Raw genomic sequence first — 13,273 nt, 5'->3', positions numbered from 1 at the left:
AATGACACAATAAAATATAGAGATGAAAAATTAAAAATTTGTATAAAATATGGAAAAAAATTGAATAACTTTCTTTGAGAATTACAACTTCTCTCTATCACATGGAGACTACAATAACACTCGCTCTTGACAAAAGGAGAACACACTTCTCTCTATCATATATAGGAGAAAACTACTCAAAGAAATATTAAGTTATTCTATCTGGATGACTTGATTGAAATGAATTAAAGAAAAACTCAATTTATAGGTGAGTCTCTTCAATATGAACCATCCGTCAATTAGAGGTATATAATTTTTCTCTTTTTCAACCATTAAAATCCTAAGGTTATAAACTAAGATTGTTTATTACCTTTCATTTTATTTAGTTATTATTTATTTACTTATTTTTTAAAATTAGCTTTACTAATTTTTACAGATACGGCGTCTGCAAGTCATATATCGAATGCAGCCGTGATATGAACATAAGCATATATCGGATACACTGCATCCGAGATACGCATATTTTCTGATTTGGATCAGTACATCTGAGATACGTGCGATGTTACGGGCCCATTTTTTTATATAACATTACAATATTTTCATAAAAAAACATATATCAAAATGGATAAACAAGTAGAGTCATACATGTGATGGAGGTCTAAAAACATAAGTAATGAGAAAAATACATAGTAATAATGGTAACTAACGCCGTCCAGTAGTAGGATCCAAATGGTGTCCAGTCCCATATCCACGAGGACGAGACACCCTTGGAGGACGGTATGGACGAGGACGAACAACTGACTGGCTGATAGTGGGTGGTGGCCGCTGGTGTGGTGGTGGAGGAGGAACTGCTACAATCATGGGAGGAGACATAGGAGGTGGTGACCAAATAGAACCGGACAGAGGTGGCTGTGGTGGCAGGGATGGAGTCTGATAGTAGGGTGACGGAGCAGAACTAGACTGGTGCGGTGGTGGAGGAGGAGTCTGGTAACACCCTGGAGGAGCTGAACCATGTTGGGTGGACACACCGCTCGATGTCACAGGTATGTCGGTATCGTCTCTCTAGTGGCGATAACAGCAGGCTAAGTCATCCATCGCATCACCAGTCGCCCTGATGATCTAGAACATATCATCGATATTTATCTCAACATCGGATCCAATGTCGAACTGGGGCTGGTCCCACGCAGTGTCATCAGTCGGATGGTGAATGGGGTTGGAGGTACCCGGCATAAGCCTCGTAGCTATGTCAGCCTCATGGTCAGCGAAGAATGCATCGGACGGCTACCCTGCATGTGCATTGGGAATGTCAACCTCAGGTATATCCTCCTGTCGTGCATACTCAGCATCCTCGTCCGACAACTGCTGGTCTCCGTCACCGTGCTGAGGCCCTACGGGCGCGCTGACCGCATGCCTGCCGTGCCGGTCTCCGGACATCATCGCGAGGTCTCTGGTACAACCCCCAACGGGCTCTCTAGCAGTGCGCAGTCCAATGTGGTTGGCAACATCCTGGAGCGTAATGCTGGCCTCACCCCACAGAAGATGGAACATATGGGTTTCCAACCTCCACCGCTCAACAAATGCAGAGATCAAGAAATTGTCAAATATAAAATTCCTCCACTCTACTACATGTCCAAATCCAGCTTCCCTTATATAGGGCAACAGGATGGGCGGCGACGGGAGACCAAGTGTTACACGGCGTGACAAAAGTAACCGTGGTCTCTGCAATTCCCAAAATAGGCAACTAACGCATATTAATTACATCTAAAGCATTAATTGTCCCTAAACATTACTAAAACTTATAACATACCTACATAAGTATTTACATTAAATGTAACAGATATATATATTCTAAGTCACTAAAGACTAAGAATCTAAACCTATTAGAATATAACTAAAAATCTACAAAACTAAAATCTATTATTAACTAACAATTAAAAAAAGGTTAAACTACTAACCTCAAAGTCCAACGCTTCAGCTACGTGTCAAGTGTTATTCAGTCTATTAATGTCTCCTTTGCGAACATATTGTCGGGGGGCCATATCTCGTGAAGGAGCTCGCTTTCACACGTTCAAAAGCTCAAATATTTGGAAAAACTTGCTCTAATTCACGTTCTTCTCGGATGGCTGTGCCTTATATACGCTAACGAGCGTATGTCAGATACTGTGCCACCGTCCTGGATCATCGTTAGTATCTTGGATGCACTGGCCCAAATAAGAAAATATGCGTATCTCGAATGCAGTGTATCTGATATATGCTTATGTTCATATCACAGTTGCATCCGAAATATGACTCGCAGATGCTGTATCATAGCACGGGATCAGTGCACTCGAGATGTGGCCATTTTGACCAAAAACCCTCTGTATCCAAAATGTGACTGACGATGATTTTAATAAATTCTTCAACGTTTATTTATTTCAGTAAATACTATATTTATTTAATTTTAAAAAAATTCGTTATACCAATAATAAATCGAATTAACTTGCATAAATTATAAATATTTTTTACTTTTAAATTAATCGTTTATTTATTATTCATTAACTTTTATACAAAGACTTATAAAATAAATTCTAAAAATTATAGAAAATATTAAAAACTTCAATCATCCCCTCAATTATCAATTTGAAATCCACTCTAACTAGTTTAATTTACTCGTTAGCGGGCTTATCATTGATGGGCTAAATTAAAAATATTATAGAGTTATCAAATTACTTATAAAAATATCATCATTTTAATTTGTTAAGAACAAAAAATATTCTATCATTAAATAAATGTTTTTAAGAAAATTTAAAGATCAGGTTTTAATTCAATTTTTGTAAACATAATTAAATTTAAAATATTTTCATTTTTAAAATTTGATCATCTTAAATTAAATAAATACTTTTGCAATTTTTGTTGATGGCAAAAAATATTTTTAGATAAATAAAAAAAATTATAATATTAATACCCTTCAGTTTATAAATCCTTGATAAAATGAAATAAAGACCGGCAAAAATATGATGGTGGCTGGCAAGGAGGAAATAGATGGAGTAATATTATATGCTTAATAAAATTTATTATTTTTAATTAATAATAAATTAGATTTAATATTAAATTTTAAATTTAAATTCTAATAATATAAAATAAAATATTAATTTAAAATATTAATTAATTTTTTTTTAAATAATGTACCTGTTGTTTTCATTGTCGGCAGTTCCACACCAGTGGCCATTGCCTTTGACATTGCCATGAGAAATTTTATTTGAAAAGATAAAGTGTAATCTCTCATTATTTATTTTATAAGTGAGATTAAGAGAAACATAAAAAATAAATATTTAAAAATAAAAGATTATACTTTACTCTTTCAAATGAAAATCCAAAATTTAAAAGATCCACATTTCTTTTCGTTTGTAATAACGTAGTAAATAGATAAAACAAAAAGTAAACTATCAATTACATGCATAAGTTAATATTTGTATATGTTCAGACACATTTCATGAATGAAAAGGAAAAATAAGATATAAGACGATATATAATTATTATAAACTGTTATATGCAGCTAGCATAAATTAGAACTCGTGCGTGATTATTTATATATATAATTTAATTTGTAAAGTTGGGGGGCAAAGTTTGAGATCTCTTTCCCTTCACTCTAGAATTTGTGTCAGGAAAACGAACTCCATCAGGAAGATCCTTCACACACCCATCTTGTGTCACACTTATAGGGTAAGTCACAAGGTGCACACCTTCCATGTCCACAATTTCATCATTGATGTAAATGTGCCACATTTTGTCACCAATTGAACGCATAATGTTGACACATTCCAAGCTTTGTGGCTCCAAGAACAAGTCATAATTGGCACTACTAGCAGTGTGTTCATACCATAGTGACATTCTAAATGCATGAATCTCACCATGCCTCATACCTTCATGTTTATTATCTTGAGATAATTGGTAGCATCCTATGGCAATCTCAGTGTCCCTTTCTCCATCCATGGATCTTTGGTTCACATTTGCTGATCCTATTAGTATGTATTCATCGTCCACTGGTGTACAACAGAAAATTAATTGAAAAGCTAAATAATATTTAAGAGAAAGTACAAAGAAAAAGAGATATTTACATTTCTATTCTTAAAGACTACTGTTAAGTTTATGGCAGAACCAAACCACAATACTAAAATTTACTTTTACTTTTATTTCTCATATATTTTACTCTTGTTATTTATTCTTTTATTTTATCCTTTAACTTCTCTCAACTCCCCTCAACTTTCTTATTAAATATATTCTTTTGGAAACAAAATAATATTCCACCCAAATGATAACTCTCTCAACTTATTTTAAAGGTTAAATAATCTTTCGGTCTTTATAATTTTATTAAATTTATAATTAAATTTTTATAATTTAAAAATTTTTATTTAGGTTCCTACACCGTTTTAAATTTTATAATTATGTTTTTGAGGTGCTAAGAACGTTAAGAATTATTAACAAAATATTTTAAAAATGAGAAGACACTCAGATTTTAGGAATTCAGCCCATAAGTGTGAGTATAAAAATTTTTAAAAAAATATTATGTTAATTCTAACATTTTTAATACAGAAAGAACTTAATTATAAAATTTAAAATAGTGCCAGAATTAATTTAAAACTCTTAAACTATAAAAACTTAACTATAAATTTAAAAAAATTATAAAAACTAACAAAATAATTTAATCTATTTTAAATTGTTCACTCAATTTCTCATTTTAAGTGACATTTAGTATTACTTTTTTTTTAAATTTAATGCAACTAATCAATATTCAATAAGTTATAAATAATACTTAAATTATAATTTATAAGTGAATTATGGACCCTTGTTTGAATTATTCTTATCTAATAATCTAATTGAAGAACAAGGGAAGAGACCAAACAAGTCAACAAACAACAATAACAAAATTGAAGAATAATGGGGCAATAATAATGATACCTATCATGAACTTGGAGTGAACATAAACCATGAACCTCCTATTACTTTGTGCACTCCCATAAAGTGTTCCAGGATGAGGAGCATGTTGTGGAATATACTCCCCACTCCCCTTTTGTTCCCTATTTGCAAGGCAAAAGAAATTCAAATAATCTTTAGGGTGACCATTATTATTATTTTCCCCATTCTCCTTCAATGCTTCTCCAATTAACCTATACATCATAGTCATAGTTTCTCTAGTCCAATGCAATATATCTTGAACTGCTTCACTTTTAGGCACTCCCTCTGACCACATTGGTATCACTATGTACACTGCAAACCTCTCTTTTGCTTTGATCTTGCTAACAATTTTGAGTGCAATTTCAATTGGGATTAGGTTTGTGCATCCACTATCCCTATCTTTGTCCCATAATTGGCACCCTCCAATGAAATATTCATTCTCAATGTATATAAACTTTTCAGCACTTCTTATTGCTTCAACATAAGCCTCATGGATGCTCCTTTCTACATGTAACTCTCTAAATGATTGGCTTTGGAAGCTAGCTGACACATCATCAATTGACCTGTACAAGTAAAAAGATCAACCATTTTAGTTGAATAAATTGCGAAATTATGCATAAATATTCATAAAGATTAAATTGATGTTCAAAATCACATATAATCTAAATAAAATATATCTGCATAAAAAAGTTTTATTTTATTCTAGTTTTTTACGGTATCTTTTAACCAACAATTCAAAAATTAATCTGTTGTGATCTATAACTCTATTTAAAGGTTTATCATTGGTCAATGAATTACTGCATTCATAAAGTAAGATTCAAAAAGGCAATACTTACTTAAATAAACTAGTGAATTAACCATTTGACCAACTCAAGTTGGTTAAAGAAATATCTTATTTAGTAACTGATTTAGAATAAATATATAGAGACAAAAATTCATTTGAAAAATAAGATAAGTACATAAATAACTGACCAAATATTGCCACTATCTTAAACTCATCATTGTCTAACCTGTATACTTGAACTTTCCAATTCCAATCCTTGTCTATGGAGGTGTTTGAAGTTGTGCTATTCCTTGGCCCAAGAACATTTGCAATGGTGGTAGTAGGAACAAGAAAAGAAGAATCACATTGCTTTCTCCACCTTTGGTCAAAGTTGGTCAACACATCCCAAGCAGCCTCACCAATAACACAAGCATGAGCATCATGCCAAGGTGTTCTTGGCCCTCCTTTGTTAAGACTAGCTCCTCCAATGTTTGGTTGGTAAAAATCATAACAATGTGATTCCCTAATCAGTGTGTGAAACAATGAATGTTGCTCAGTGTCATATCTTCCTTCACACAAATCTAATCCTCCCAAAAAGCTCATTAGTTCTCTCTCATCTTCACCATCATCATCACTAGAATTATTTGGTGATTTTGTGTCCAATGTTATAGTCTTTTGGTGGTGAGAAAAGAGTGTTGGGAATTTGTGGTGCAACCTAGGACATTTTGTGCATATTACTCTTGTTTTCTTGAAGTAAGCAAAAGCATCATCATTATCATCATCATCATCATCATCATGATGTTGTGTATTATTACTGTTTGTTATTACACCTTTGTTCTTCTTAATAAAGGGCAAAGATTTTTCATCATCCCAAAGCATAATCCTCACAGCAACACCTTCCTCTGCTTTCTTCTTCAATAAATCACCAAGCTTTATTCCTTTGGCATGTGGGATTTCTGTTTGAGGATCTCTAACCTGCTCCAGACACCATATTTTTAGCTTCTAACAAAAGTATTTATATATTAACTATTTTATCTTAATTAGAGGAAAGATATATAAAGTGTCATTATTTTTGTCTCTGTTTATATTTTATAAGGAAAAATGCTTTTTTCCCCCCTTATAAGAAGACACTTTTAAATTTGTGTAAGTTGCTTAAATGAGATCCTTAAAACTAAAATATTAGTTTGGTGTAAAAAATTACTCACAAAATGGAATATAAATGTTAACTTAGTTCACATTTCATATATATATACTACCCAAAAAATATTAGGAGTTTAACATTTTTAGTTTTAAAAAGAAAGTATCGATTCAAATATAAAGTAAAAATTAAAAAAAAAAAAAGTGTTAGTCACTTAACATTTTTTATTAATAAAAATACTTTTAAATATTAGAATAAATTTTAATTTTATCCCTGATTGAATAAAATTAATCTCACAACTTAAAAATGACTAATTCTTGTCATTTGAGGACAAAAGTGACAAATGAATCCATTCGTATATATATACTTAGTAAGACTAATTAATATGCCTATTTCTTTTACTAGTGAGAGGTGAGCTCATCAAATAAAAATAAATGGGAAAAAGATGTGATAGTTGTTAGTGTATTTTGGTTAATTAAGAATAACAAGATTATTGGAAATTTATGATTAGGATCATTTTAAAAGAGGGTAGTGTGTTATTATTACCAGAACCAAGTTTGGATTGAGGGACCAGGCTGCAATATAAATTATATGCTTTGCACCCTCAATAGCTTTATACACATCCTCCCATAGCTTCCTTGGAGCTTCACATAATAAACCAATATTTGGTTGAAAAGTAGAACAATGATGAGCATCATGATATAGTTTCACATAACAATTAGACCTTTGTGGAAATGTAGTACAAGAATCTCTCATTCCTTGACAAGAATTCCCAAACCTCATTATCTTTGCCCAACTTATTGGTTCCAATAATTCTTCAGCTGAATTGAACCACAATTGGAACTTCAATTTGAGTTTTTGTTGGTTTGGTCTTTTCCCATTATTATCTTCCATTAGTAGAGGGATGAATCCATTGATTAAGCCTCCTTCTTCTAGAAGCTTTTGGCCTTTTATGTGGTACTTTCCTAATGTGCAAGTTTTTGTTTTGAGTGTTATTGTGATTGTTGAATCAATTGGGTATGCACATTGGATCTTGAAGGTTTGGTTCCATACACGATCAATGTCTTCAATTGTTTTTGCAACCTTGTTCTTGTCTATCTTGATTGTCACATAAGCTGGTTTTTCTGCTTTTAAACATAGACACTGAAAAAAAAAAGAAATTTTAATTTTAAAATTTAAATGGTGTATTACTTGTTTGTGAGAAAGTAAAGAGGAACAACATTTTTTCTGAACAACTTAAACAATAGGTTAAAAAAAAGTTAATTTTAATTTTAAAATTTAAATTTTAAATTAATTAAATTTATTTATGTTTATTAGTGGGTTTGAAATGTAGTTCATTGTTCATATTGTTCACAATTTTTGTTGTCTATCTAATAGAATTGCTAGTTTATATATAGGGATTGGAAATTTTATTTTGAACAACCATGAAGATTGTTTGTAAGAGGACAATAAACAGCTAATAACAGCTCTTGTAAATAATTCATAGTGGTGGTTTAAAAGATTGCTAATGTTTCTAGAGCAATATTCTAACTTGGTTCTTAATAATTTTTTTATTAGATAAATTTGTCTTTAATCTTTTAGAATATCAGACAAGATAATCAGTGATTAAATAAAAAGATAAATTAGTTCCTAATATTTTTAAAAAGTAACAAAATTCATCTTTAATTTTTTTTTTATAAAGATTGTACAGTTGAGGTATTAAATTATCTAAAATTTTAAAAATAAAAGAGTAAATTTATTTAATATTATAAAAAAAATACTAATTTGTCAAATTTTTTGTTAGGAACTAATTTATCTTATTCAAAAGTAGTTAGTGATCAAATTACGTTTTAAAAAAATCATAAAAAAATGGTCATAACTATCATTTTAGTGAAATGAAAATCAATAGTGCAAGATTTTCATAACATATTATTGAATATATGTTTGTGTGATAATATATAATACTATCACTTAAAAAGATCACATAATATTTATTACAATCTTGACAATTGCCTTAAGATTATTTAACAGCCTAAATTTACATCACCTTAAATAAAGTATACACATATATATATAGCAATATTGAATCCAAATTATTAAATATGTGCTAGCCTCAATCATGAAGGACTAATTAATGCATGTAACATATGAAAATCATTTTTGTTAGGGACTTACCTTGAAGGGAAATGAAGAAGAAGAGGGAGGTGATGAGGCATTGAAGATGGTAGCTTCAATTGTTCCATGAAGGATCTTAGGCATTTCATCATCATCTTTTGCCATGTCCTCCTACTAACTTCAAATATTCACAAAGATAACAAGTAGGTAATAAGACATATGATAGAATAATAATAACTACTCTTGGCTAGTTTGTCAATTTAATTAGCATTACCAATTATGATACACATTATTACATATATAAATAAAAGAAAGTGAGTTTTCTTTTGCAAGTGAATATTGAAGAAGCAATAAATAAATAAAGGGGAACCTTGGAATTGAATTGAAAGTTAAAGCAGCATAAGAAAACTTTGTATAACGTTGCACAATTGAAGAACCAACCTTCAAGTATTTTCCATCACAAAGTTTTAACTACAAGTTAAGTTTCTTAAGTCCAAATCAGAATTTTACCGTAACCATTAAGCACCAATCAAAATACTAGCTCTCGTATAGTCTCAGTATATTACATCATCATACCCTTTATCAATCAACACACTAAATTCATTTATCTTTGTATTAATTAAACTTAAGCATAATACAAAGGGCTAGCTAATAATAATTCTTTTGTTACTGTTTCATTGTCTTTTAATAACGATCTATTTAAGCTTTGACTAGGAATATTCCCTATTTTTTGTGTTTGCATTGTTGGTTGGTTGATTATAAGGTCTCACTTTTCAAGATTCATCGAATATTCATTCTTTTGAATTAATTTTAAATTTAATATTTTTGCAATAATTAACTTCATTTACATTATTCCTTCTTAGAAAAAAAAAAGTATACACAATTGCAGGGTCCTATGAAAATGACGGCTGACATTGAGAGAAAGAGGGGGGAAAGTTAGTTGGAAGAAGTTAGTTATGTAGGTTAGGATCGATATATATAGGAGGGTTTAGTAGTTTAGACTTAATTATTTTATTATTGTTAGTCTCTCGTAATAATTTTATTAAATTTTAAAGTTTCTTATAGTTTAAAAGTATATATATAATTTGCCAATGAGTTATAATTTAAATGTCATAATTTTTCCATACTCAACTAAGAGGTTGTGGATTCGAATCTACCTATTTTTAGTAACAAAAATATATCTATAATTTTTTATATTAGATAAAAACTTTCAATAGATCTTTAGTCAACTGTTTTCTGTTTAAAAAATACAAAATATTTTTAAAATATTTATTTTTGTGTTAAATATATTAGAAGCGAATATTATAAAATTATAGCTTGTTTTTTTCTAAAAGATAATAACTAATAAGAATTTAATTAAAAATTATCATTTAGTATAAAAACTTAATTATAAAATTTTAAATTATAGAAATCTAACTAAAAGTTTGGTGAAACTGTAGGAGCTAATTAAATAATTAAACCTTAATTTTATGTGTTTATAGTGTAAAGAGTAGTTATTATACTCCAATCCCTGTATATCCCTATATAAGAAATAAAAGTAGAGAGAAATAGTTAAATAACGATGGTGTCAATTTCAACAAAATTAATTATACCACTCTTAATTTTTTTATAATATATATTTATCGATTCCACTATTGAATTATAATAATATATGATAAAAATCATTTAATTTATTTTAAATTCTACAGATATCAATTATATATATATATATATAATTTTTTTTATCAAAAATAAAAATGAAACTTGAACTTGCAACCTCTATGTAAATATGAAGAGATTATATCATTTAAATTATTTGGCTATATATATGCATGACTTTAATTTTGATGTATAAATACATTATAAGTTATGGTATCTATAATTTTAGTAATAAAATTGAAGTCATATTTTTTTATATTTTGATAGTATTTTTATTATTATTTTTTAAATTAAAAGTATTATTAAATAATAAAAAAATACTACTTTAATATTAACAACATATTTTAAATATTGTTAAAATTGTATAACTACCATAATCATTGTTACTCTTAAAATAGATCCTTAAAGTACACATTAGCAAAATAATAAGTTAAAAATGTGTGTAGAGAATTTATGTCATCCAAATATTTCCCAACCATTAAAGTAGGACTGTAAGATGATTTGAAGAAGGGACATACTTTTTGCTGAGGTGATTCCTTTGCCTCAAAATAGGAACCACTACATATAATAGTGATTGAGCCAAGTTGAATTCTTGATCACTAATTTCCAAATGTAATGCTCCAAAGATTTTGCTTATAATTGCTACCAACAAAAGCAAACAGCTTTGCCACAATCGGTTCGGTTTCAACGATTTTTTTTTTTTTTTAGTGACTAAATAGAAAAGAAAGAAAAAAAGAGACAAAACCAAATTAATTGGCTAGGGTCATATCTAAATCTATTAGATGTTGAAGCTCACTCCATGGTTGGCTCCAATTCGAGTGAATGTCCGCGACAGAAGCAGCTGCTTTAGCCATACAATCTGCAACACTATTTGCAGTCCTCTGAATTAAAAGAATAGAGACTCTCCAATTCCAATTCCTAACCTCCTGTATATGTTTTGCCAAATCCCATTCCGGAATATCCTTACCAAGCATTCTTTGGTTTACCAAGAAAAGAGCTTCTAAACAGTCTGTTTCACAAATAACCTCACGAAATCCACTCTCCCAAGCAAGAAGTAAGCCTCTCCAAATTGCATACAATTCAGCAAAAAGAACACTGCACACTTCGACTTTCCCAGTGCAACCTTTCAACCAACATCCATCAGGATTGCGAATGATACAACCAAAACCAGCATAGCCAGAAGGAGCAAACCAACTAGCATCACAATTCAATTTAACAGAATAAACTGGAGGTGGAACCCAATGCAAACAAAGTGAAGGAGGAGACAGAGATTGATGCATAGCAAAAATAGTGTGAAACTCCTTTACTGAACTACGAATCAAACTCACCACTTTACTAGCACTCCATGAATCATCTATATTAAATAAGTCATGGTTCCTGCTTCTCCAAATCCACCAGATGGTCGAAAAGAAAAGAAAAATATTTTCACTCCTTGCACCTCTATAGAGCCAATCATGTAAATTCGAGTTATCTGAATACAGGCCTAAAAGGTTCCAGACCTCCTTGGCACTAGGGCACTCCCGAAGACAATGAAGAATTGATTCAGAACCATTCTGACATCGATGACAGGTGCTAGATAAAGCTAAACCACGACCCAAACGAAACTCTGCCGTAGGAATAGCATTATGAAGACTGAGCCAAATCAAGAACTTGTACTTCTCAGGAATATGCAGTCGCCATATCCACAACCAATTATCATGCTCATTCCAGTCAAACTTTCTTTTGGCTAGCCAACTGTACCCACTCCTAGCTGAGTAAAGTCTAGAAGATGCCACACCCCACGACCAACCCGAACTCTCTCCAGCATTCAAATCTGGATTATAAGTATTCAAACGCTGTTTGACATCTTCTGGAATGATAGAAAAAATATCATGGAGATTCCATTGACCATCTTTTCAAACGTCTCTAATAGTTAAATAAGAGTCAGATATATGTACAAAAGGGACATCTTGAGCAATTGGACCCTCAATACTCTAATTGTCAAACCAAAAAGATTGATCAAGTGACCCAACGCACCAAGAGAAGGCATCCTTAAGAGCACCAAAAGCCTTTGAGATACTCTTCCAAACATGAGAAGCATTGCAAGGGACAGGGCCATCTAAAACTCCCTCATTCCTCATATACTTCGCCCTCAATAGAGCAACCCAAGGCTTGTCCTGACAATGAAAAAGTTGCCACACCAATTTACCAAGTAAAGATATATTAACACACGCAGGATCTCTAACACCCAGGCCACCAAATTTTTTTGGAGTGATCACGGTCCTCCAATTAACAAGAGAAAGACCTTTACCATCAACTTGACCCTTCCAAAGGAACTGTCTCATCATAGAAGATAATTTATCGCAAACCCAATTTGGAAAAAAAGATACCTGCATATGATAGACAGGAATGGATGCTGCAACAGAATTGATCAGGCAAAGTCTCCCTGCTTTATTTAGAAGCCTTCCTTTCCAATTAGCTAATCTTCCCCTCACCTTTTCAATCACCGAATGAAAAGAAGCCCTACTGGTACGGGAATGATTAAGGTTAACTCCAAGATATCTTCCTAAGTCCAAAGCAAAACGTATTGAAGAAACACTAGTAAAAATATCTCTTCTACGAGCAGTCACATTTTTAGAACAAAAAGCTTTAGACTTTTCAAGATTCACTTTCATGCCAGATGCCTTGCAAAAAATGTTAAGAGAATGCATGACCATTTGGACCTGACTCTTTGTAGCCTGACAGAA

The 13,273-nt window shown here is 31.2% G+C and overlaps 1 protein-coding gene across 1 annotated transcript; it reads right to left on the bottom strand.

Moving 5' to 3' along the window:
• Positions 1-3,411: 3,411 nt before the first annotated feature.
• Positions 3,412-9,218, bottom strand: LOC107614887 (phospholipase D alpha 4-like). The gene is made up of 5 exons (XM_021111721.2): positions 8,970-9,218; positions 7,362-7,958; positions 5,925-6,652; positions 4,918-5,477; positions 3,412-4,001 (listed from the first exon to the last, which is right to left on the bottom strand). The coding sequence occupies exons 1-5, from the start codon at positions 9,072-9,074 to the stop codon at positions 3,559-3,561; spliced, it is 2,433 nt and encodes an 810-aa protein (XP_020967380.2). The 5' UTR covers positions 9,075-9,218; the 3' UTR covers positions 3,412-3,558.
• Between the last annotated feature and the right edge of the window lie 4,055 nt (positions 9,219-13,273).

This window comes from Arachis ipaensis, chromosome B9 (assembly GCF_059453495.1).
Source record: "Arachis ipaensis isolate K30076 ecotype BB chromosome B9, ASM5945349v1, whole genome shotgun sequence".
Classification (NCBI taxonomy): Eukaryota; Viridiplantae; Streptophyta; class Magnoliopsida; order Fabales; family Fabaceae; genus Arachis; species Arachis ipaensis.
This window is presented reverse-complemented; position numbering and strand designations above follow the sequence as displayed.

What these genes read in the sequence shown, in the direction of transcription:
- LOC107614887 (XM_021111721.2), bottom strand. Translation starts at nt 9,074, where the DNA reads ATGGCAAAAGATGATGATGAAATGCCTAAGATCCTTCATGGAACAATT. An exon ending in CTTCTTCATTTCCCTTCAAG is followed by an intron (nt 7,959 to 8,969) that starts GTAAGTCCCTAA and finishes TTTTTTTTTCAG; the next exon opens with TGTCTATGTTTAAAAGCAGA. An exon ending in TCAATCCAAACTTGGTTCTG is followed by an intron (nt 6,653 to 7,361) that starts GTAATAATAACA and finishes TGTCTGGAGCAG; the next exon opens with GTTAGAGATCCTCAAACAGA.